We start from the raw sequence: 27,068 nt of genomic DNA, 5'->3' as shown, positions 1-27,068 counted from the left end.
AAGAGGGTCCATTTGCCTGCAAGGCTACCTCCTCTGGCTAGCTACATTCTTTTTAGGCCGATTTCTACTATCTATTCAGCCTGCAAAGGACTCTGGTGGAGACTAGAAGTTCAGTGGCCAGCAGTAGGTGCTGGTACAGTGGTTAAGTCCATGCCGCACGGTGGGTTATGTTGTACAATATCATGTATATACAAGGTGCCAAATATACAGGTCATTGGCATTATGAGTGCTAACTGGCAGGGTCACAGGCAGGAGTGCAAAGGGGGGGGGGGACTTGTGAAGGTTGCTAAATATTATTCATAATATTCATTTTGTGCACAGTATTTTTACAGTTGCAAGGGAACTTTTGGACATTTCCAAACACATGTTGCGCTGATTTGCTTTCAGCCGTAGACGGTACAACAGTCTCTATTTAATAGCCAGTACTCAAAATGGCTCCCATTGCTTATAACCTTTGCACTCTTCCTGTTAATGACCCATGACCTTTGCACTCTTTCTGGTCACGACCCATGACCTGTTTGATATACAGCTGCTCTCTTTGCATCTCTCTTTTGCCATGAAATTGCATTTAACATGAATTTATCAAAGCTCTTTTTTTTCTTCTTTCAAGTGACTCGACAATTTGGCAACACTTCTAGGATGGAGAACATTGTGAAAGGTCAAGGTCATCAGACCAGGACCTGCCTGGTGTGACCCCAAGGTCAAGGTCAGGGCTAAGGCAACTGTCAACATTCAGCCCTGGGAAGTAGCTTAAAACCTCCTGTAAAATATCTCAGTAGTTCCTGCCTAGCTGCCTCGCTTAGATGCCAGTAACACAAACAGTTCAAAGTCAATGGAATGTAAGTTTGTTACCGTATCTTTCCAGATAAAGTTGAACAGAGTAAAACTGGGAGAAAGGAAACGTATAAAGCTTTGCCCTGTGCAGAAGGTATACTGCATTGTAAGCATTTGTGTCCATGTTTTTACTACACAAACTTGGCATCTTCTCATGCTGCTGCCTGATTGGTCCACGTGTCAGTCACATGATCAGCCCATGCAGGTCACATGATCATCACAAGATCAGCTGATTCCAGTCACATGCACTCAGTAAGGGGCGTAATCCAGCCAACCGGGGAGCTCCGCTCCAGCAGTCTGCACACGGAACACAGGGTTAGTTACCGCGGTGATGGTTACCGTGGTGACGGTTACCATGGTGATGGTTACCGTGGTGACGGTTACCATGGTGATGGTTACCATGGTGACGGCCACCATGGTGACGGTTACCATGGTGACGGTTACCTTGGTGATGGTTACCATGATGGTTAAGGTTACCATGGTTAAGGTTACCATGGTGACAGTTACCATGGTGATGGTTACCATGTAAACAAGCAGACATGTACAGACAATCAACTATTTCTGAGATTGATTACTACAACAAGACTATGATTGGTGTTTTCATTAATCATATATTAGACAGTAAAATGCATGTAAAATGATGTGTTACATGAATGGATAAGAAAGTTAATTATAGTTCACACAACCAGAGAGTTAATACCTACAAGTACAAGTAGACAATGTCAAAGAACATCCAGTGATAAAACTATCGACAGATGGGTTACATGAAAGTTTAATGTACACATTAACAAACAGAAACAAACACAACATGCAGAGTGACTTGTTGAAAGCTGTAGTTGAAAGAGACCAATCCTTTGTGTTGGAAGAAATGTTTAGAATTTTAACTTCAAACAAACCGATGAGTTGTAAAAACATGTGGAGTCCAGGAGAGAAACCAAAAGTGACAATGGGAGCTACATGTACAATACCATGAAGAAGTCATTATGAAGCAAGTTTAAACTGCACTTTCCAACACAACAAAATTGGACTCACCCAAATTTTTCACTGCACAACTCCAGTCTTTGTCAAGTATTGAGCAATCCACCGCTTCCGTGACGTCATGCAGATAACACACGTGACTCCGTGAGCAGTGGATCATAGGTTGCAGAAGGTGTGTTATCTGCGTGACGTCACGGAAGCGGTGGATTGCTCATTCCTTGACAAAGACTGGAGTACAGTTGTACACACACAAATTTGGGTGAGTCCAATTTGTTGTGTTGGAAATTACAGTTTAAACTTGCTTCATAATGATTTCTGCCGACACAAAAAAATGAACTTTCAAGAGAAGAAGACTATAATACAGTAGAACCAGCACTTAGGTCAAGACAACTCACCAGGAAAACACTTCTATAGTCCCAGAGCACACTTAAGGCAGCAGAGAGAACACAAAATACAGTGTGAAGATCTCAACAATTGCACAGCCCTTCCGTGGACAACGTTTTAGCAACATTTAGCACAGCAAAGGGATAATCTAATCAAGACTGTGTTAGATGCAAATTATAACAACAGATTAAGCACTGAAAAAAATGGACAACACACTGTAACAGGCACTCAGAAAAAAGGTTAGTACACATTAGTAGCAAAACTGTTTAGTACGGACTGGTAGTTTGGACAGGACACTGCATGACTGGCTGTATTGGAGCCTGCACCCCAACCTTTACTGTTAGCCCACCTCCATTGACTTTTACAGAGTGGGGTTGGCTTGGCGTGGCAACGGGTGGGGCTGGGGTTGGACTTATGTGTTCAATAATTTTAACCTTAAAATGTGATCACAAAAATAGAAAAAGAAATTTACATGATTTAGGGTTGTACTTGCTGGTACCTCTGATAATAACAATAATCTCCTTGCTAAGGCTACCTGAGGGCATCAGGACGGTGTTGGTTACAGGGTTAGACATCAGATAGGAGGTTGAAAAAATATCTGTTGGGTTACAGTAAAACTGTTGATTAATCCAAAATATTCAGCAGTAAAACCAGTTATTTACAATGTAAAAAACAAACTAGCTTTTAAAAAACGCTTCTGACAAGGCACTATCTGGTGGTGTTCAAGGCTATAAGTGGCTAACTGTGGAAAGGCTGGGGTGCCGGACTATCTGTGGTAAAAGGGTGTTGTGCCAGGCTACATAATGCATTTGAGTGACAGAACGAGAGAGGAGAAATGGAAACAAAAACAACTGTGGTGATTACCATGATTTTTGTTTGTCACATCCTTTTTTGTTCCCAAAATCTAAGCAAGGCTGAGAGCATGCATGGCCTACATGGGCATAACGGTAGCCACAGTTATCAAACAAAATCATCAAACTACGTGCACTTGTCATCAAACTATGTGCAGTTATCACCAAACTATGTGCACAAATTATTTCATTACATGCAGGACTGTCACTATCCTGATATTACATGACATTGTCATGTGATTGGCACAAGAAGAACATGACTACATTTGTAATTAACAGCATAACACATTGACACAATACCATGCAAGGTTATATGTGTTATGACAACAGCACTTTTTTGTATTTAAAAAAAATCATCACAAGATCAACAAAAACATGTCACGGGCCTTATGTCTGGAGTATATAATAGTATTACCATAATGTCATGCTTACTGCTATTTACATTGAAGTTAAATACATAGTGGCATTAGTTTGGAATGCGAGAGTTAATCCATTATAAAATAACAGTTTCAGGTTTCAGGTGTACGTCGATGTCCCTGTGACCAGATTCTTACCCATCCTGAGTGTGTCTGCATTTTTTTCCTTACAATTTCCAAGTTTATCTGCACTGTTCTCACACTGGTTTAAATTTTAGCCTTCAGGGCTCTTTTGAGCGACTGTCTATGAAGACTCCATCTGAGTTCCAACTTGAAGATTTTAAACAGTTTAAGTTTAAACACTGTCTTAAAGACATAATGACAGTTCCTTTAAGAAGCTCACCTCTGTCTGTACTGCTGCATGATCTCCTGAAGACGCCTCTTCCGTTGGCAGTGACCTCTGTGGGGATATGAAGGTCAAAGAACAGTTACTGTAGGTAAGCTTTGAATACCGGTACTTTGAAATGAGCTGACACACAGTCACATACATGTATGGCACATAATCACAGTCATGTGCCTGTACACACACACACAAACACGCACACAAACACACACACACACAGGAAAAACACAAACACATACAAACATGCAAACATGTCCAATCTTTGTTGACGAGGAACAACAGACATTAAACTGAATAGTAAAGGTTAATGACACACGCAGTGGAAGAAAATAGTTTTTTGACAGTACATAGACAGTAAATTCTGCAGAATTCATACAATAGCTGCAGAAACACCTGCAAACAGTCATAGCAAATCCTATATAATTTACTGGTGTTACAGATGCTTGGTGGTCTCCAAGGTTTCTACGTGCACACACACACAGACACACAAACATACGCATACACACACACAGTACACACATACACACGCACACTGTACACGCACACACACCGTACACAGTACACACACCGCACACACCACACACACACACACACACACGTCGGTTGTTACCTGAACCATTTCTGTATAATGATGGCGGCGCAGTGGTATTGTCGGAATCTCTCGTATTCGCGAAAGGATCGGAAGTAGCTCTGGATGAGTATAGCAGTAAAACATGCACAGACACATTCACACACACACACGTCGGTCATTACCTGAACCGTTTCTGTATAATGATGGCGGCGTGGCGGTATTGTCGGAATCCCTCGTGTTCGCGAAAGGATCGGAAGTAGCTCTGGATGAGTACAGCGGTGAAACACGCACGCGCGCACACACACACACACGGACACACGTCGGTCGTTACCTGAACCGTTTCTGTATAATGATGGCGGCGCGGCGGTATTGTCGGAATCTCTCGTGTTCGCGAAAGGATCGGAAGTAGCTCTGGATGAGTACAGCGGCGCGGTAAAGCTGCCGGAACCTCTTCTGCTCGTAGTAGCGTCGGAACCGGCTCTGAATCAAGATGGCCGCCCTATTCATCTTCTTGAACATGGCATACTACAGGGAAGGGAATGTTGAGGTTAGGCCATAGCTGTAGTACATTTCTAATTTTTGGCTGATTTTTAAAAATTCGTTCCCCAGGCCTCTTCCGTCAAGGTATGGTTTAGAGAATTATACATTTTTTTTACGATATAATAATTATTATTACCTTCTGGTGCCAAATAATGTTTTACTGCTGGTGACTTATTGGTGAATTCCACCAGTCTCTTTGGGTTAGAATTCCAACACTAAATTGTTTCACTTCTTCTATATATAATACAGGGCTTTAGCCAGCTCGAAATTTTTTACCGTCAACCCCAGGTCAACCCAATTCGCGAAAAAAAAATACCGTCAACGCGAAAAAAAATTCCGTCAATGATTACTTTTAAAGAATGTCTTTCACGATCCGGTGATCGACATCACGCCCTCCTGCACACTTAATGCATTCGGTGTTCTAAATACCCGTCAAGATTGCAGAATAAAAAAAAAAAACTACACAATCTGCAATTTTGCAGAATGAAAAAAAAATCTACAGTTCTCACAAGGAGACAACACGCAATGGACAATTCGCTATGCCCTTTGTTTTGATCCGCTCAAATCGCGGCCATGCAAATGAACCTACTCATGACGTCACAGCCTCCGATTTCCACCGAGCCGGGCCCGAGCGCTGACCGACAGCGGGCGATGTGGCTCAGATCTCCGACGATTTCCTTATTTAGAGCGTTCGGAAGACTTCGGGTAGCAAACAAAATGGCCGACATGTACATGATTTTACTTGTCAGCTTCGCTTCTCTACCGAAATGAGGAAGTTACAACTCCTTTGCGGACTTTAGCGGCCATGAAGTTGACTTGGGGAAGCGCTGAGACGTGATTTCGCTACGGCATAGGGGATTTTGCCGCGGAGGGAGTTACGTGGCCGGCAAAAACTCGCGTGTCAGCGATCCTCCAGAAATCTTTATGCTGCCGCTCAAGTCTTCGCGCGAAGGAGGTCTTATACACTGTGTATAATGTCCTTGGTCTGACGAAGTTTTAGATTAAATAAGGCCACTTTGTGTGGATCAATCTCCGTTTTCTTGCGATAGTATGATTATTCAAGTACAGTATATTATTCAAAAACGTTTGATATTTCTTTGTTCGTTGTCACATGTTTATTTATCGTATTGTCATGTACAGTTAGCAGCGTGTGTCTGAGTCGAGCCATTGTTTTATTTTATTCTTATGTGGCCGTTAGCACATGTTGTTTTAACAGACAGCAACATTGAACAATAGAGCCAAGTCAACAGACGTCGGCACGGTCCTTGAAATCAGGTTTCCCGCCGCCGTGCGTTTGGAAAAGACGCCGCGCCGTGGCTCATTCAAATTCGCTAGATTTTTTCCATGTCTTTACCCACGATTTTTGACCGTCAATGTTGACGGTAAGGACTAAAATTTTTACCGTCAGACGGGACAAATTACCGTCAATTGACGGTAAAACGGGCGCTGGCTAAAGCCCTGATATAATATCATATGATTTCAAATTGATAATTTAAATGTATTTGTAAGGAGTAAGTGTATCTCACTCGTCTATAGTAGTTCTGGATCAGAATCGCAGCCTCAATCTCACGTAGCCGTCGTTGCCGGCGACTCTGCGAAAAAAAAACACATCAAAAACATGATTATCATAAACGTAAACAACATCGCAAAGTAAACATGAGATTTGCATATCCAAGAGAGTTGCAGGTCGCAAGCTGTTCTGATTGAACAATCATCAATCATTAAAAGGACAAGCTTCCTACGTCTTAACAGTACAGTAGAAAACATTCAAGATAACTTAATTATATGAGACACAAGACATACCAGATGAAAAAGAAAGACATACTTTGTACTGGCATAAGATGAAATTAAAGACTTACCTCGTCCTAGCAAAAAAATTGAAGATTTACCTTGTACTGGCGGAAGGCGTTCTGTATGACAGCTGCTGCTCGGTATAGCTTCTTCTGTTCCTGGTCTGCAGGAAAAATAAACACATTACCATGATGGTTACTTGGAGATCATGTACAAAATAGTGAAACCTTGCGAGATCGCAGTAACAGAGTAAGCAGTCCAAAAACGTCCTTTATTCTTTTTTTGCTACGTACAATTACGACAGAATAAAAATACTTAACATAGTCCTCAAACTAACTTCAGTGCCTTATCTTCTATTTACCTTTGAGACCCTAAAACTGAATAAGAATAATATCTTTAGTGTTTAGGTTACAAGTACATAATATCATTATCATTATAATACGATTATAATCGTTGCTGACACAATCAAGCCAAGTGGTACCACCTCTACTATAGCCTTTGCACATATATTGGCCTACATGTACATAATTTTCATAATTTAATATCTCCTTTAATTCTTATATCCATAGAAGATAGCTTGACCTGTGCATGAATGAAAGTTTATAATGAAAGTTTATACCTGTGAGTGTGAGGCTCTGCAGTTCCTCCGTGACCCGCCCAGAGGCATTCAGGAACTCGCACCACTCCTCCCGGGTCGGCGGGGGGTCGTGGGGGTCAATCGCAAAGTCCTCCAGCAGGTCATCTGGGCTGTCCAGGTCAACGGGACTGTCCACTGATCCTGGGAGGGGGCAGGGTCATAAATATTACTCATCAGATTCTGATTGTATGTGATTGTCAAAGATTATACTACTTTGATCTAGTAGTGAGTAAGTATTATATACTAGCAAGTAGAATACATTTGCATCTTGAATACTTTTATCGTTAATGGACAATTTCTTCTTTAACAGTTAACGAGTGCCTTCTGTGGAAAATTGATTCCAGCTTAGGCTGGGCTATCCAGGTTAACGGGACTGTCCACTGATCCTGGGGGGAGGGGCAGGGTCGTAAGCACCAGGCCTTCTTTAAATTTGCAGCTAATACGACATTGGATGGTACACTCAACATTTCAGCACCAAGGTCATACCTCATGTTGTGTTTACCACCAGGACTCAACACAACATGCTTAGGCACGTTCTGCCAAAGTGCTATGTACAATTCATTTGTGCTGGTGCAGTGTGTTCTGCCAATGTAGGTCCGTCTGATGTGATGGCAGACCTTTCGGCTCAGAACCAAGAGGTCCTGGGTTCGATTCCTACCATGTCACCGATCTTGTGCCCTTGGGAGAGGCACTTTACACGACATTCCTGAATGGAGGCCTGGCAAACCCCATCTCGTATTAGCCACAAAAAGGCAGCAGAATCTTCAACTAGTTGAAGATGGCTGCCTCAAAATGAAGGAAGAAGAAAACATAAACTCCTACCTGGTGTGGTGACATCCCGGTAGGTGTGGTCCAGGAAGGAGTAGTCCTCGTCTGACATTTCCTGGTCATCTACGAAGCGTGGCGGCAGCGCCGAAACGATCCGCTCGGCTAGTAGCAAGATGGAGTCATGTTGGGGGGAGGGCGGCAGCTCACCGGCCTCCAGGTCCTTCTCATAACCATCCTCACTGTACTGCATGGCCTCTGTCTGTGTCTGGGATTGGTATTTGCATTGTTTGTATTTATTCAAAATGAAACAACTCATTTACACTGGATTAGCCAAAGCAGCAGCTGACAGTGTTCTAGCCAGCCTAAAATATTTTTGTCATCTCAAGTTTGTTTGATGTAACATCAGGCAGTTCAGGGGCATGCTTCCCCCAGAAAATTTTGAAATCTTGATCCTCTGAGACAATTTTCCTGCATTTTGAAGGGCAAATTTTGCTAGTAGACTAGGCTTAGTTGAAATGTCTTTCCATAATCTTCACAAGCCGATTTTTGTCCATCATGAGCAGCAAAAGTCTGTCAAATGACAGAAAGACAGTGCTGGCTAGATACTAACATATAACGTGTAACTTATAAGGATAAAAATTATCATCGATACTATTAGCACATTACAATCATGATTGTATGGCATTACCTGTCGTAGGTGTCTCGCCCGCAGGCTCTCTGATAGAGCCGGCTGGTCCGTGTGCATGGCTTCCTCTGTCTCCATCTTCACCAGGCTGGGGTCTAACAGGTTCGTGCCGGGGTTCAAGACATTGGTGCTAGAGTTCAAGACATTGGCTGTAGGGTTTAAGACATTGGTGCTGGAGTGTAAGATGTTGGAGCCGGAATTTAGGACGTTGGTGTTGATCTGGGAGATAGACCTCTGTAGGAGAAGCTGCAGTTCCTCCTGAGAGAGCTGGGGGGCACTCTTGCGTGTTGCGTCCTGAGAGAAAGAGAGAGAGAGAGAGTGGTTTTTATTCACACGCAACCTTTAAAAAGTACACAATTATCACAAATAAACAGCTATGTCGGTTTGCAAGTAGCTGAATTGAGTTGTGACTGAACATACGTACACACATTGGGAACATTTAGAAGCATGATATTATAGGAACTTGGACTGATAATGAATTGATGATTTACTAATTTTTATTTTTGTATTATATCTTTTTGGTTTGATTTATAATCCGTGACCCCACCCTCGACCTTGTTGAAAAGCGGTCATTATGTATGTACCGAACAAGCTTTCGAAATTAAATAAAGGCTTACTACTACTAGTATTCAGTAAAATTGTTTAATTTTATACCTGGTTGTTTGGTGAGAGGTTTGTGGAGTTGGGGGAGGCGGAGCTGAGAGTAGAGCAGGCTGAAGACGGTGAGTGCTCGGGGTCAAGCGGGGTCAGCGGAGACAGGCGTAACCCCGCGCCGAGCGGCAGCGTCAGGCTCCGGGGGGAGAACGGTGAAACGTGGTGGACCGGCGGGGGCTTGAACGCCACCGGGAGTTGTTGGCCTTCCTGCTGTATGTGTAAATCATTCTTTATTCAGTGAACAAGAAATATACAAGAACTCCAGGTCATGTCAGCCAGTAATGACCGAGCATGCAGGACAGCATTAACAATGACAACGACTATGACATACACAGATGACATTTAAATTGATCAAACGTAGTGACAAGAGGTTTAAAATCTGGGATTAACTATATATTAATTGAACATTATTTTTAAAAAAGCATCTGCATTACTGTAGTTAGTTATTTTCACTAAAAGAATAGCATTAAAAAGAGTATATTGCACGATTTGTGTTGTTTGGCTTGTATCAATGGTTTATTTGCATTAAAAACACAACAACACTGTCCCAGAAATGGCAGCCAGAGGCTGAATTGACATCGGGACATTACATAAACAGCAAGCAGTATAAAACGTCATATCAAACACTTTAAAATAGTAATAAACCATTGCATAAAATATTGTCAGTAAACGTTAACAAATGCAAATAACATTTCAGATAACAATATCGACGGACAATGGTAACACTAAAATAAGTCTTAGGTCCAAAAAATGTGACAGTTTTACATGTTGGGTGAGTTCCAGCTCCTCGGCGATCCGCGGGTGGCCGCGGGCTCGCGCCACGGATGCGGGCAGGCGACCCAGGGAGTCCGGGACGGTCAGGGCGGCCCGGTTCCACCGGCACAGGAAGTATGCCGTGTCCGTGTGGCCCATGGCACAGGCCCACATCTGCACAACAAAAGGACAGCTGGTTACTGGCTTTTCTGACAACTCTCCAGTGTCACTGACCAAAGGTAGTGGATGCTACCTGAAACATCTGTTTCCAAAATCAAATCTAGTTGCTTGAGTAACTGTTTTTTGGCGTATATTATTAACTGGATGTCTAACCTTCACTGACGTACAACTAGCTAGTTCTGAAACTACATTAATGCACAGTTGAACCATGATCTATGCCCTTACCAATAGAGTACAGTTGCCATTGCAAGAAGTGTACAGTTGAACTATATCATTTGATCTTACCAGTCATGCAGTTAAAGTATTACCCATGCCCTTACCAGTGGTGTACAGTTGAAGTGGTCGACATTGAGTGGGTCCACCTCTACCTCCAGGACCACACTGGAACTCTGGCTTCTGCAGAAATGTGAAACTGTCAGTAAAACGTAGCACTAGTAGCATGTCGGCAGAATGTACTGCACGTAGCAATTTGATAGTTATGGATTAATTTTAAATTGTAATTTCCAACATGAAATAAATCATTAAATCAGTCACAGTTTCACAGATGAACTTTCAAGATAAGGTTATTTATAAACTTTATTTGTACCATAGTCAAGCAATAAAAATTCCCTTCTTTTGTATCTGTTTTCTACCCAACACTTAAGAACTATAATTCGTGCCTTTAAGTACCAGAGTTATCACCCAAAGATTGATACAGGAGCTGGTGTGTTACACTGAAGGGCAGTTATACCAGACTCCCAACTTACCTCCAGACCATGAGTTTCTCAGCCAGTCTTCTGTAGCCCAGTGCAGCTGCCAGGTGCAGCAGCGTCATCCCCCTAGCGGAGCAGGTGGGAAGTGCAGCCTCGGGTTTGATCCAGGTGCGAGTCATCAGCTGAGAGCAGACCGCGATCAGACGGTCCTCCAGGGAATGCTGGGTACCCTGGCCTGAACCCTGTCAATCAAAAAACCAAATCCATCAATCAGCAGGGCTTGAAATTAAAGGTGGTCCAATGGTCACTGACCACTAAAATTTAGGGTGGGACAACTAAAAAGACACTTTGGGACATTTTTAGGACAAAATAATCAACATCAGAATGTCAGCCCTTCTTTAAGTGTTTATCAGGCATACCTTCCGCCTTTTGGATCCAGAAAAGTCCCCCCAAATTTCCTGTTTATATGGTGCACCATATAAAATAAAGTAGAATGTTAGCAAAAACCAAGCAGGCTTTATAATGATTTTATTTTTTACTGACACTTAGAATAGATGCTAAGAACATGTTGTATTCTACTACATTTTACTGGTGACAGAAAAAATTGCATGCACAGCTCCAAATTTGGGTGCACTAAGGTACACAAGCACCCAGTATTTCAAGCCCTGCTACACCTGTGCATGACTGACCTGTCCAGAGCTGTCCTGTTGCCCCACCCCCCTCCTGGTACCCAGCCGGTTCTCCAGCTGCTCGAGTCTCTCCAGGATGGAGATTTTAAACTGCCGCTCTGAAACAAAAATAGGGAGAATTATTTGGTAATCTTGACTTTTGTTCAGTTGTGAGTAAAAGGTTAACATCATAAAAAAGTACCGAGGTCTGGGACAAAACCTGTGTCCCCCTCAGAGCTATTTTTTGCTAGTCTCCACCAGACTCTTTTGCAGGCTGAATAAATACATGTAGCAGAAATCAGCCTAAAAAGGTGATATCAATGGCAGGCAAACTGGACCATCTATGGCCAGAAAACTTCTCTGGCCAATTATATCCCATTTTTAGGCCGATTTCTACTACTTTTATTCAACCTGCAAAGGAGTCTGGTGGAGACTAGCTACAGTGGGTTGTTTTTCCATGACATTGTCCAGCAAAGATCTTAAACAATTAAACAAAAATCTGAGATTTAGACAAACCGTCGAGGGAGAGCCACTCCCGTTGTGTGCCGGGGCTCTGTAGAACGCTGCGCGTCCGGTACTCAAACACGACAGACTTGGAGATAGGCACTCCGCTCGCCGCTACCTGCAGGGTCACCAGGCCAGTCTCATGGGCTAAAGAGGGGTTAAAGGTGACACTGTTATATTAGGCTGCAGGGGTTAAACATAGCATCAATTGTTATCACAGACCTCTTGAAGCTTAAAGATGATATTCAGATCTTAGGCTGTAGATGGTTAATAAACATGACATTGTGTCAGATGGGCTGCAGAGGGTTAATATGACACTTAATCTTACAAAATTTCCTTTCATTTAAGAACATTCACTGTGAGAGTAAAATGTAACAGACCAACCTAAAGTGGTGCAGTACAGGTTAATCTCTGGGCAATCACTCGTAAAATAAATCTTTATTTGCATTCAGACACATACATGTATTCATGTACAGACAGATACAGATTTTCCAATTATGATGACCATGTCAGTCCCTACACCTGAGTGAGGGTCACAGTTGACACGGTGGCCTTCGCATGGATTTGTTTAAGGTGGATAACAGGTTGCAAATACTCAAGGTTAATCTAGGCATTTCCCAATAACACTAATAAAAAAAAGGAATGTCGGCTCACCCGGGCAGTAACATCTGAGGACCCCGCTCTGCACCAGGCTGGCGGGGACACTGATGTCATCAAACACACAGCTGTAGGCCGTGGTGCTGGAGTGCCACGGGCCCGTCACCAGGATCTTCACTCCCCCCTGCAAACAGACATGGTTTAGCCCATGCACCCAGCAGATGTACATGGTGCAACCCACACACAGGCACAAACAGATAACAACCAACAAATACTAATACACGGTATGAATGGAGTAAATAACATCACCTGTGTTTTAATAAAGTTCAACATTTTACAACAAACATACATGCTTTAACCTACTCCCTCTGCAATGGAGTAACATTGACCTTGACATTCTAGCTGCAGGTCATGTTCTAAGTTCTGCGTGCCAGGTGCACTCTGAGTAAGTCATGTTCTAAGTTCTGTGTTAAGTTAAATTTGAATAAAGATTAAAAAAAACCTCAACAAAATAAACAAGTTCTATAAGTTAAATTTGAATAAAGATCTTAAAAAAAAAACTAAACAAAATAAACAAACCCACCTCTGGATAGGACCACTCTGGTGAGAAGTCGGTGATGCACACGAGCTCGTTTCTGCGAGCTGGCCTCTCCCCGCGGCCGTAGGTCCCATTCTCTGGCGGGTCGCTACCGTGGTCGATACTGAGAGAACGGTTTAGAGATTAGTGTAATAATTATAAATCTTACTGCTCCTCTTCTGCATTTGAGTATGAAATGGGAACTACATGTACATGTAACTTCAAAATCCTACAAATCTACAGTACTACAATAGATCTTAGTACAAGTATTTTTCTGATACTTTCTGATGCCAAGAATATCCTGTATACATTCGATATGTACAAAAATACCTACAAAAATAATTTGGGTGAAAAAAATTGGATGCACAGTTCCAAATTTGGGTGCACTAAGCTGCACATGCACCCAGTATTTCCAGCCCTGTCACTAGCAGGTCGGCAGAATGTACTGCGCCTGCGCAAAACCCTGATTTTTGATGGTTTTCGTTGGATGTTTGGTCAACGTTGCATCAGAATTTTGCCTGTTGCAAAGGATATCTTTTACATAATATTTAGAAACTACTGATGGGATGTTAACCTTATATGAGCAAATACCACCTTATATGAGAAGTTCTGCCAAAGTGCTATGCACAATTCATTGCAGATTTCGCGCAGGTGCAGTATGTTCTACTGATGTGCTCCTGTCACTGCTTGTAAGAAAACGGGCAAACCTGCGGTCGCTGGAGTCTGTGTTCTCCAACTCAGGCAGGAGATCCGAGAGCTGCGTGTCCAACATGATGTTATCGAACGCGTCGAAGTTGGACAGGTCCACGTCGGAGGTGGGGGTGTTCAGGTCCAGGTTGTCGAGCGCCTGATTGGAGGAGAGGGTGCCGAGGTTAAGGGTCAGGTTCTGTGGCGGGGAGAGGTGCCCGTTGGCCGCGTGGTGGGACAGCCCCGTCGGGATCACGCTGCTGCCGCTCAGCAGAATGTCCCGACACCCGAACTCATTGGTCTCACTCAGGGGTGAGGTCAGCTGGCCTTCGCCGCCGCCTGAGGAAACGACCGTGGGAGACCCGATGGCATCCCGGGCGCCGGAATTCATGGCTACCGCCGTCTTGTAGTCGGGAGGGGGGTACGGGTGATGGTTTAAGTTCAAGCCCTCGCCGAAACTGCCACTGTTCAACTGTTGTTGCCCCCCCACCGCCGCCGCATCCCCCCCTATTGCACTTGTCATGTCCTGAGCAAAGAGTAGCTGCCGGTCTGTAGTACCCCCCTGGACCACCCCCGCCCCCTCCAGGGCGAATCCGTTCGGGTGGGCGTGTCCGCCGCCATGGTTACTTGTCTGTAGAACCTGTTGACAGAAGGAGAACCGCTCGCTTGATATCTTTATGCAAAATTGCTCAATATGGACATATTAATATTCAAACAGAGCAATATCTCAAACCTGCCCATAAGCGCACCAGAGGAAGTCATGAGTATAAATATCAAGTAATATCTGCCAAAACAGACTGTTTTAGATTTTCTTTTTTTCCACGAACAATAAAAGAGTGGAATAAGCTGCCGGGAAAGTTAGTACAAGCCCAGACAGTGGAGGCCTTTAAGGCCGGACTCCTGGCCGCGCAGCCATAGTCCGTCGTAAACCCCCCCCCTCTCAGTGATACCCCAGTAGGGGTTTTTCAAGAGTATCAAGAAGAAGAAGAAGAAGAGCACCTGTTCGTCCAGGCTCTTGCTCCTCTTGACGAAGCCCTTGGCGTCGAGAGCCATCTTGCGGCTGAATCCCCCCCCAGTGAAGCTATGCGGGGCCCTACTGGGGGTGGATGGCGCCGTCATGGCATGCCCTTCTCCGTGGATCGTGTTCAGATTCAGACTGTACCGACTTACGGGCGCCGCCTCGGCCAGCGTCTGGCCGGGTAGAGCGTGGCCGACCAAAGCCTGGCCTGCAAGCGCATTAGACTCGTAGATGGTCAGCATTGAGGACGGCGGGAGATCGAAAGAGCCTTGCGAAGACAGGAATCTTGCATGGTTCATGGAAGCAGCGGGGCTGTGCGAGTTTGCCGCCGAGTTAACAGGAGTTGGAACTTCATTCTCCACCTTCACCGGCCACCCCTGCGCAGACGACGCGATGCCATTCAGGACCATGGGCACGCTGTTCGGCTGCGAGGCGGTTGCGGGGTGGAACACCATGGCGCTACCTCCGTCCGCGGTGGAAATGGCCACGTTGTGAGGGGAGGACTGAGGGACCATGGACACCATGCCGGTGGGGAGGGGGGTGACGACGGAGGTGGGTAGCTGGTGGTGGTGGTCGTCCGTTGTGTAGCCGGGCAGCACGGGAACTCCACACAAGAGATTTGCGCTGACTATCGAACCACTCGTGCTAATCCCCGTCACCTACAAAACACAAATGCATCACAAATTAATAAAATGTAATATTCATATGTATACCATCATCATCATGCCTCTGGTGAGGTACCCTCATTAAAATTACTCCAATACACCCTGTCCCTCATGGAGGACATGTTCCTGTGATGAGACCAGCATCTTTCTCTATAAACATTGACAAAGGTGTGGTAAGATCACAAATTGATGTAAGATTCATAATTATATACAAGGACATATTAAAGGATAATTCATCAGGTTGGTGAATGATTGAAGGATAATTTATTTATAAGCCGATGAAGGTTGGACATCCAGGTAATAAGATACGCCAAAAAAACAGTTAGCAACTGGACATGATTCTGGAAACAGTCAAATGGTCTTACTCTCTGACAACTCTGTAGCGCCACTGACGAAAGGTAGTGGATACCACTGAAACGTCTGGCCATTTCCAAAACCACATCCAGTTGCTTGAGTAACTGTCTTTTTTTGTGTATCTTATTAGGACCTGGATGTCTAACCTTTTTGGCACATCAATGCTTAGGTTGTAGTTTGACATGGCTATTAAATAAATAAAAGATAAGTAAACAAACAAAGCAAACAAACGCACCGCGATCCCGCTGGTAAACATCCCGTTGTGCACGCCGCCTGCCCCCGGTCCCGCCAGCCCGTTGAGACTCACCACCGCGCCGTTCCGCGCCGCCAGCCCGTTCGGAACCTTCCCGATCATGCTCACCACCGCGGGGGCCGGCTGCGGAGGGGGCGCGAGGTCAGGGGTCGCATCGCTGCTCAAGCCTGCAGGACTCTCCATCTCGGAACGCGTACTCTCGACCTTAGAATATGATAACCATAATAAGAAGAAAGTTTATTGCAAATACATTGAATTTCCCGAGGGCTAATTGCAGGTACAAACAACATGTATTTAAAAAGAAAATACATTGTACAGTGGTATGAGAGACTATGTCTAACATTAGGCATTCTACAACATACATGGTACCGGTACTAGTTTTGCTGGGTTTGACTTCTTTTTTGGGGGCAGTGGAAGACAAATTTACAAAAATGTGGGTTCTTCGACTTTAGTGGTAAAATTGTTTTCTCTTGGTGGGAAATAGTGGGAAAGTAAGGGTACATTTTGGCCACGGTGGTAAAATATTGGTTTCTGATAATATATTCATTATAAAATGAACAATTAGAAGTATATCAATGTGACTGCAGTCTGAGTGCTCAGACCTTGGGCAAGATGATTCAGTGGGGAGTGTGTTTCACACAGGTGCAGTACGTTCTGCCAACATGCTGTAATATTATCAAAAACTACAATCTGAGTGCTCGTACCTTGGGCGAGATGATTCGGTGTGGAGTGTGACCGCACTTCTGCTTGGTTCCCGCCCCATCCTTAGCACAGACGCAGGCGTGCGTGACTGTCTTAGGCTGGGGTTTGGGAGCCTTGTTGTCCAGTAACTTCTCCACAACTGCCTCAATCGTCTCGCTCTGAACAAGAGAAACAAACTCAGAATCAACAACAACTTTTTAAACATTTAGAGGACCAACAACAAACTTCAAATACACATGTACTGTCTAATCCATTTCTTTCTATTGTCCAACAACAGCACATACATGATTGTATATTACTGACTTTTCACATGCAGAGAAACAAATACAATCATGTTTATAGTAATTATCATTTTCTATAATGTACGTGAGATAGCCCATAGTATATCATGTACCCCATAATATGTGATATGAGTTTATAACCCATTTTACTCACCACGTCGTTGTTACTTCCGACCTTGACTCCTGCAACTGCAGAGCACAAATAAAAAGGTGATTACATTTTGTATAACTATTATTTTTAACACGGGAATGAAAAATTTTATCTTTTAAATAAAATACAGGATTTTTCCAACAAATGGGAAAAGTATTGATGCAAAATTTAACCGAAATACTCAACCCAGAAATTAGAGAATTTCCCACTGTCCAACTCCTTGACAGAGAATAAGTACTGGAGTTGGCCAGTCATAAATTTGGGTAAGTCCAATTTTTGGGTTGGAACTTTGAAATATGGCAGCTAAGTTTACTCACACATAGGCTTGAGCTGCTTCAGGAGTTCGTCTTTTGTCCATTCTTGTGAGTCGATGCGGAGGGGAATGGTGGGGGGAACGGAGGGTTTGGAGTCCTCAGTCGTCGGCACATTCAGGTAGTGTACCAACACTATGTCTGGGTTCTAAACAAACAAACAAATAAACAAACAAAAAAACACATGATCAGGTAGTGTACCATCACTATATCTGGGTTCTAAACAAACAAACATCATCATCATCATGCCTCCAGATCCAGTGAGGTACGCTCGATAAAGTCACTCCAGTACACCCTGTCCCTCCCTAAAGCAGACCCTGCGAGACACTGGTGTGTCTTTCTCTAACATTGACAAAAGTGTAGTATGTGGTCGTCCCACTCTACATATGTACATGTACATCTCCCTGTGGGAAGCCAAACAAACAAGCATTAAACTAGCTTAAAAAAACTACATTAACTTCTCTGTTTATTACTCAAATGCATTGATTTTTCATACATACATGTAGGTTGACCACCCCCTCAAACTCTGTCCTGCAACTTTGCTACATAATATAATCTGACACCAGTCTACTTTAGCACCAGTTGCCATGGTGGCAGCCATCTGGTCCAGGTCATTGACCTTTTTGTTATGGAGAAGAACAAACGTAGCAATAACAATTATATCTTTCCCTTCTGCAAACAAGGTAAACATAATAATACAATTCTCTTTTTCGTATCATATTAAGCCCCAGAAGAAACATGATACATGTACCAACACTTTATGTGATTTAGCAGTAAAATCTCATTCAAAAGTGGTACAACATCTACTGTGTTAACGGTCAAGAGAACTTGGCAAGCACAGAATGATATCAGCAAATTTTCCCTGTGAACTGACTGACCTGCAACAACCAGTAGCATCTTCTGTGGAATGTTGGCACAATAGAGGAATGCACATAGCAGCCATACAGGCACTGTGGGGGGAGAGAAATAACAAAAGTCAACACAGTCGTAACTGTACATCTATATCTGGATCAGGACCACTAACAAACGTCTTGTACACCTGTACAAGATACAGAACTGCACAATGGCCTAGAAATAAACATGTTACGTTTCTTGTTTCCCCACCGAGCATAGCAAAAATCCACTGACGCTAGCCTTTTATACTATATTATATAAATATATACTAATATATATGGCACATGGAAACAAGAATATCATAAATCCAGTCCTTGTTGTTTGTTGCCAATAGTTAACAATGTATGTCTCTTGCCATGGATTAAAGAAACCATCATGGATACCAGAATGATGCAAGTCTATTGCCATGGATACCAAATGATGTCTGTTGCCATGGATACCAGAGTAATGTGAGTCTGTTGCCATGGATACCAAAATGATGTAAGTCTGTTGCTATGAATACTAAAATGATGCAAGTCTATTGCCATGGATACCAGAATGATGTAAGTCTGTTGCTATGGATACTAAAATGATGGAAGTCTGTTGCCATGGATGCCAGAGTAATGTGAGCAAGCTGTTGCCATGGATACCAAAATGATGCAAGTCTGTTGCCATGGATACCAAAATGATGTAAGTCTGTTGCCATGGACACCTTACCTCTACACCCTGTACTTTGAGCTTCATGTGATCTTCTCTGGTAGTTTTGCCATCCTTGCGTTTCTTCCAGCTGTAGCCGTCTTTTCTGTACTTCACCTTCTTTCTGTTGTAGAGGATCATGGAGCCGCTTTGAGGTCTGGAAAGGGGAGGAAAATGTTGTTATCCTTCAGTATACTAGTTTACAGGATAGTTTACAGGATAGCTTTAAACAATGTCTAGAGTTAGAAGTTCAAGGGTTACGTGTAACAAGTCGATCAGTGTAACATATATATATAGCCAGCTGCCGCTGCGCCGCGTGCCTGCAAAGCTGGTGTGTTACGCCGAAGAGTGGTTATACCGGCTATACAGATACAGATACAGATACTAAGGTAGCCGTTTGGAACCAAACTGTCGTGGCTTGGGAGTTAGGCAGCTGGGAAAAGGTTAATAGTGGCAGCAGTTTCTAAACAGAAACTTAAAAGTTAAATTGTTCCATTCTTCTTGAATTCTGAGTGGTGCAGGAAAACTTGCCTAAGGTATGCAGAAAAAAGGATTTCAAGTCCTGGAAAGACTCAAACATTTTGGGTTTATCTAAACAGGGGAATAAGGGCACTGCTCCCTCATTTAACCAGCCAGCTCCCTCATACCAATTCTCAGATTGAACCACAATCATGGGCAAATTTTATACAGCACTAAGCTCCAAACACAGTGAGACTAAGATTTGGAAAATTATTTGACAAGTAATAAATAAATTGACCTATATAGTCTGGAACTGTGGACATGTGTGTTGTTCAAAGTCATATCTAAGGATATGTAATTTGATACGTCTTTACGTAATTTGATACTCTATCAACAACAGAAACCAGGTCAATAACATCAAGTTCAGTCCCATCAGGCCAGCTGGGAGCGGCTGTAACCCGATATGCCCAGCGCTGTCATCCGCATCAGTCACTGGGTCAGGGGTCAGCAGCTGACACCCCAATTAGTCTGTGGGGTCAGAGGTCGGCCAGCTGTGTGTACTGTAATGTTCCTGGCATCACTACATCAGCAGCTAGAGTTCCAGGATCTCATACCTTCACATAATGATTTTAGTGATCTCGATTCATATTTTTAACTCACTGAAGATCTATAGTAACTCTTCCACTGGTCATGACAGAGAAGACAGACGCTATGTACAGTATTTACAGGTCCATTGTACCAGGGAAATTCTGCTAGCTAGCTCTTTTCGACAAGCATAATGAACAGTGGACCACAGCTTAACGTCCTGTCCTTTAGGACTGCAGCCCTTTCCAGTAGCATACATGTTAGGTGAATGACAACAGTTGGGATTCAAACACCCAACCTCTTGGTCCAAAGGCAGGGTCGCTAATTAAGTGGACTTGAGTGACAACTGTCGGGATTCAAACTCCCAACCTCTTGGTCCAAAGGCAGGGTCACTTGCCACTGGACTATGTACGTGATACACCACAGATTTTCAGAAAACTGCCCCAGAGAAACCAGGGAACTATTTTGCAACAGCCCATGTTACCCTACCAATCCTCGTTCCAGATCATAGTTCCTATTCCAGATGACAACGCAATTACGACCAGCGAAGCCAGAGCATAGAGACGACTGAGTGTATTCTTTGTTCTCTCAAACCAACTGCGCAGTACACATGCGTACACATCGGATCAAACCATTATCAGTATCATGTGTGTTTGTCTCGGATTCTAGGTGCTAGGATAACAGTTGACCTAGATTTTGGTCAACCTTTAAGAGGACTATGATTATTATGGTACATTGTAACAGTTGGGATCCTAATTGTTTCATGATTGCCAGCAACACTTAAAAAGAGCATAGCTGACTTGTGACCTCTTGCACTAGCAATGAGGATGGTTATATCTATCATGATATAGACTAAATGATTTGAATCTTTTTTTCTCACCTGAGTTTGGGAGTTGTGGACAGCCATTGTTGATGGATGTCAAAACACAGCAAGAAGCCAGCGATTTCCTGAAACACAAACCAGGAAGATGTGCTTGTGTCCAAACAACTTCTCTATGTAAACATTGTACATGACTTTGTGTCCAAACAACCTCTATGTATAAACACAAGTGAAAATGCATGAATTTGCATCCAAGCAGTATCTCGCACATTCTGTTAATCTGTGAGTCAGTGTGACTGTTTTTCTGGTCTGAGCTTGTGTTTGGGATTGTACTCCTAACCCTGCTGTATTTTGTGAGAGATTTAAGAATAGAGATGTACAAATTACCCACCCCCATAGTGTTACCATGGTGATGAACAATCCCTGTGTGTGGTTACCATGGTGATGACCTGTGATCACATACCCGCCCCTATCACTCCCAAACACATTTCCAACCCAAATCTGGTCCATAAGCCCTCCCATTTCTCCTGGCTGCAGATCACACATAGCCTGGGTACCATCATCTGTAGGCTCTCACTAGCCTGGGCGTCAGACTGTTTCCAGGACCTACATAGGCCAGCTCCTCGGCTCCAGGACCAACATGCCAGCCTCAGTGTTCTCGTCAGGCCTTTTGAGCATAGGGGCCCCCTATGCTGTAATTTGGACCCCCTATGCTGTGATTTGGACCCCTATGCTGTCTTTCGACCAGCATAGGGGTGTTTTTGGGGGAGAACCTTCATAAATCTTGCAAAACAAGATGAAAATACATGTACAACTTTAGAATGAAGTTATAGCAAAGGGAAAACCTTAACTTAAATCACCAAATCTGACGCTCAATAAGCTAGAAATAGTGTCTCAGGGGTTATGAGTTTGAAATTTTTTCGGCCCAATGAGCGACTTGTGCCGCGAAAGTTGTCCTTCTGTACCTGACCCCAGTATGCTGTGAAAAAATCCTGGTGAGAACCCTGAGCCTGGGTACCAGACTATTCCAGGACCTACATAGGCCAGCTCCTCGGCTCCAGGACCAACATGCCAGCCTGCCAGACTGTTTCCAGGGCCTACACAGGCCAGCTTCTCCACTCCAGGGCCAACATGCTAGACTGGGTGCCAGACTGTTTCCAGGGCCTACACAGGCCAGCTTCTCCACTCCAGGGCCAACATACCCCCAAGGAAATTTAACCACAGCCCACCTCAGATCCTGAGCCACACTGGCTTAAACTCTGGGCCTATCAGTCTGGCATCCAGGCTATCTTGTTGCTGGACATGTGATAGCAAGTAAGAAGACTGAGAGCCAGCGGTAACTACAGAGGATGGTACCCAGGCTAGTTCACACATGCCACACTTTGTGATGTCAATAATTTATGATGAAAACATTTTGTTATCAGTTCTATCATGATGTTGTAAGTGGTCAAAAATCTTGCTTGCAACCATGAGAGCTAGAGTGTCTAAAAAATATGTATTTGTAAAATTTCATGAAAACTGCATGTTAGTCAATCTGGTCTACTCAAAACATGACAAAACCAGCAAACACGTGGCTATGTTGAAAAGAACCTGCAGTTTATCTAATTTCCTTTGTCTGTACCTTGAAAGGTCTTTTGAAACTGACTGACAGCAGTAGTAGTAGCCTTGAAAGGTGTTGTAGGCCTTGAACAACTCGGCAAAGAAACTCTCACGTTCATTAAACAAACATAAATCATTAGCAGAAATGGAGCCGTCAGAGTCAATGAACAGCTCAAACTCTGCTGACAATTTATGGTTCTTTTGATAAACAGAAGGGTTTTATTCAACATACATAAATTATTATCAGATTTTATCAAACAAACATAAATTATCAGCAGAAATTGAGCTGTCAGAGTCAAGCTGAATTTCTACCGATAATTTATATTTGTTTAATAAAATCTGTCTATAATTGATAAAATCCTTATATTTATCAAGCAAACATATATTTGAGCTGTCCGAGTCAATCAACAACTCAATTCTACCAATAATTTATATTAGTTTCGATAAAATCTGCCTATAACTTATAATTGTTTGATAAAATCCTTATATTTATCAAGCAAACATAAGTTATCGGCAGAAATTGAGTTGTCTGATTTAATCATCCTCCTTGGAGCTTGGACAAACTGGGAACTATGAAACAGGCATGCTAGGAATAGGGACGTCTAAGTGTTCATTGATTGATTGGATTGATTTTTTTTTCACCAAAAAAATTCTCATTATGTCAACATGAAGGGTGCAGAGAATAGAAGACAAATGCAACTTGTCTAGATATTGCTAGCAATCAAGAACTCCATTTCAAGTCCATTTGTTATCATCACCAATATATATATACTTCTAATGTCACATTTGTGTTACCCATGTCCCTACCACATGTATGTTTCCCATGTCCATGTACTTGCAATTAGCCTCCAGGCACGAACTCAAATATAAACTTTCTTTATAATTATATATATGGATGGATGAAGAATGGATTGATGGAAGGATGGATGGATGGATGGATGGATGGATGGATGGATGAATGGATGGGTGGATGGATGGATGGATGGATGGGTGGATGAATGGAAGGATGGGTGCATGGGTGGATGGATGGATGGAAGGATGGATGGAAGGATGGATGGATGGATGAAGTGATGGATGGATGGATGGAAGGACTGAGCAATGGATTGATGAACTTATGAAAAGATGTAGGGATAGAAGGATGGATGATAGAAGGATAGAAGAATGGATGAATGAAAAAAATATCCCTCCCTTGTACTGTTGTAGTGAAACCACATTGTGTTTTATTTCTGCTTGGTGTAACATCAAATTTGTACCTGTGACCTTTAAAATCTCCCCATTCAAAACTGTAAACCCCCACGTGCCTGTACTTAAGCCTATAAATTATCTATACATACATCAACATTTTATTCAGCATCAGGCTATTTATACCTGTACCTAACCTTTCAAGCACAATGGCACTAGGAACATCTGTACACATCTATTATTCACCTCAATTCACAGTCAACATTTTACCTCTTTTGTTTGTCTTCAATAGTAGGGCTCAAAATCCTTTTTTTCTGCATACCTGCACTGGTGCTGGCTACATTGAAAATTACCTATACCAGACAAATTTTACCTGCCATATTTAGAATTTTGAATGTATGGATCATACTAAAAACTAATATTTCTTTTATTATTCTTTTATACTTCATAGGTGGTAACAGTCAATACAGCAAATACAAATCCACTTGTACACCTAGATGAATATATATACCCAGTACATGATGGACCAGTGCAGGTTATGTGCAGTTAGACATCAGAAATACCTACACAGCTCCAATTTTACCTGCACTAACCTGCATATACCCAGTACATGGACCAGTGCAGGTTAGGTGCAGGTTGACATCAGAAATACATGCACAGCTCCAATTTTACCTGCACTAACCTGTAGTACATGGCCCAGTGCAGGTTAGTTGCAGGTAGACATTAGAAATACTTGAAAAGCTCCGATTTTACCTGCACTAGAGATGCACACAGAATTTCGAGCCCTGGCAAGACTGGAGACCGGGAATTCCTATATTCCCGACCAGCTACCAGGGACATGTGCGCAGCATATTAATAACAGTTCTGGCATCAGCGGCCCAAAAGCGTCGGAAGCCATACTAACTAAGCAGGCACCTGTTGTGATGTGAACGCCGTCCCGTGACTATAGAAAGAACACTGGGGGGAGGTTTGATACTCCAAGGTTGTCATGTTTTGTGTTTGTTTTTATATTCGTCACGTTTTATTTTGAAAACGGGGTTGAAAACAGGGACCCGCCCACCCATCCTTACCTCGTTGGTGTTCCATCGGTGGCGAACGCGAGGAAAGGCCGACGGTTTGGGCAGCGCCTCGAGTTTATCGGGCAGTTTGCTGGGTCGGGGGGCCACCCCGTCCTTGTCGTCTTTCTCCGTGGTGCCTGGAAAGGCAGGGAATATTAATAAGGCAGTGAAAAATAAAGGCTATGTTTGGTATAAATTTATGAATATCTTTACTTGTCAGCAGGGCCGATCGCTCACGCGACCGGAGGTATGATCATCACAACACGCTAACCCCTGCAAACACACGAGGCCAGCGCTGATTTCTATCTTGCCTACTCGCTTGGAACATCTATAGGACTGTGCGTAGACATATCCAGATCTGACATTATTTATTCCACCGGCTTCGTGTTTGCGGAATCGACAAGTAGTTGCCGAAAGTGCCTGACTCCGCGATTTCCTCTCGTGTGGTCATAACAAGCAATGTTTCGTCCCAAAACGAGCAGGTTTTCCCTCGTTTATGCATGAAAACGGGTGCCACGGACAGGCTACGCCTTTCCAAATAGTCTCCAGCAAAGGTTTGGCGTATAAATCACTAGAAACGGAGAAAAAATTACCTTCTGATTCGCTATTCACCGCCATCTTCAGTGATCTTCCCCATTTCGCAAACAGAATCTGGCGCATGCGCAAATTGTTCGGGATGAATGTCGCGAGAAAAGACGATGGCGGGCGATACCATTCCGCAATAAAAAGGGGGTGTTGCCAAAAGCTTCAGAACTAAGGCATTGTTGGTTTCAATATATATATATACATACACGATGTAAACAGTTAGCAATGTCATCCCTTAAAAAAACTGCACAACAACAACTCTGTGAGTTCGTATATACCTGTTTTAAGAAGAGGGTAAAACGTAAACTATATCAATGATAGCCTTAACGTGCTGTTATATGTTCATCAATCTGTATTCTGTATGCAATAAATGTAGTGTACCTTTGTAGAATTTTAGTGTCTATATATATAGATACGACTCATGTGAAACTACATTTGTACTGCCTCATGGGCATGAATGTGCAAATAAACACCATTGTCGTTGTGATTATATGAATGAACCCCAAAACCGATACGAGCGTGCGAATAAGAAAAAGTTTGGCAAAAAAGTTGCCTTCATTGTGACATCTATCATGTGGTCATGAAGGTTGTAATAACAAGCGAATCATAAAGTGTTCATTTTCATTTCTCTCATTTTTGTCTCTTATCATGATCACTTGCAATTGATTTAGGCATTCGTGGTCATTCGTTTTCCAATATTTTGCTGTCAAAAATCACCTACATAAAAAGCACACACTGACAAGGTAGTCCGACCCCCTAAATTACCCATTTAGTCCCCAACTCTTTGTGTTCTGGATGTTTGGGGACTATTGAACGACTTGGATTGATGTCGAGCTCAAAGAGCTAGGTTTCGGGTCCCTTTTAAGTTAATTACATTTCATGCTGCCATTTTTCGACATCATGAAGCTATCCACACAGTACGTCGTGCTTGCACATTATTTAGTCATGTTTAAACACTTTCCAAATTAGTCTGCTCTGACAGAAAAACCGTGAGCAGTCGCTGGATCTATTCTCCAAGCAGAGGTTGAATGGGAAGATTGTGACCTTTTTCTATGCCCCGTTTTTTTCTGACAGCCGGCCCATCCAACTTCGGTGGCCAATTGGATACTGTCGGCCGGCTGGATACTGTCCGCGTGTTGGATACTATCTTTTTTTTTTCCACCAAAAGATCTGCTTGGAGATTAGCTGGCTCGCCTGATGTCGGTCTTGTTTTGTTTTTTGGTCCGGTGCTGTTGACAGGCTTTTCCCTGACAGCATCGTTATTTTGAGATTTTCTCGCCGCCTTCTCCGATGGAAACTGGACGGGGACATGAAAGTCGCCGGTCGCCACCCCCGGCGTCCGAACAAGCTACAAGCAGTCGTGAAA

General features: G+C 43.2%; 1 protein-coding gene across 1 annotated transcript; it reads right to left on the bottom strand.

The window, feature by feature from the left end:
• Positions 1-114: 114 nt before the first annotated feature.
• LOC109487491 (calmodulin-binding transcription activator 2-like) lies at positions 115-25,847 on the bottom strand. Its single transcript, XM_019791478.1, has 28 exons — positions 25,711-25,847; positions 25,130-25,254; positions 21,339-21,406; positions 19,436-19,571; positions 18,724-18,795; positions 17,852-17,993; positions 17,538-17,572; positions 17,105-17,260; positions 16,383-16,604; positions 15,110-15,787; positions 14,131-14,750; positions 13,430-13,547; positions 12,904-13,030; positions 12,262-12,396; positions 11,767-11,864; positions 11,132-11,319; positions 10,706-10,781; positions 10,218-10,379; positions 9,453-9,662; positions 8,802-9,092; positions 8,168-8,378; positions 7,328-7,486; positions 6,807-6,871; positions 6,444-6,509; positions 4,709-4,902; positions 3,807-3,863; positions 2,208-2,238; positions 115-1,131 (listed from the first exon to the last, which is right to left on the bottom strand). Exons 1-28 carry the CDS (start codon positions 25,775-25,777, stop codon positions 1,084-1,086), a joined length of 4,557 nt encoding a protein of 1,518 aa, XP_019647037.1. The 5' UTR covers positions 25,778-25,847; the 3' UTR covers positions 115-1,083.
• Between the last annotated feature and the right edge of the window lie 1,221 nt (positions 25,848-27,068).

The sequence above is a fragment of the Branchiostoma belcheri genome, unplaced genomic scaffold, assembly GCF_001625305.1.
Source record: "Branchiostoma belcheri isolate BF01 breed outbred unplaced genomic scaffold, Haploidv18h27 scaffold89, whole genome shotgun sequence".
NCBI lineage: Eukaryota > Metazoa > Chordata > Leptocardii > Amphioxiformes > Branchiostomatidae > Branchiostoma > Branchiostoma belcheri.
Note: the sequence above shows the minus strand (reverse complement) of the source record. Positions and strands in the feature narration are given on the sequence as shown.

Coding starts and splice junctions, on each gene's coding strand:
- LOC109487491 (XM_019791478.1), bottom strand. CDS start 25,777: ATGCGCCAGATTCTGTTTGCGAAATGGGGAAGATCACTGAAGATGGCG. Junction 17,994..18,723: donor GATGCTACTGGTTGTTGCAG/GTCAGTCAGTTC, acceptor TTGTTTGTTTAG/AACCCAGACATAGTGTTGGT. Junction 7,487..8,167: donor CCGGGATGTCACCACACCAG/GTAGGAGTTTAT, acceptor GCCCCCTCCCAG/GATCAGTGGACAGTCCCGTT.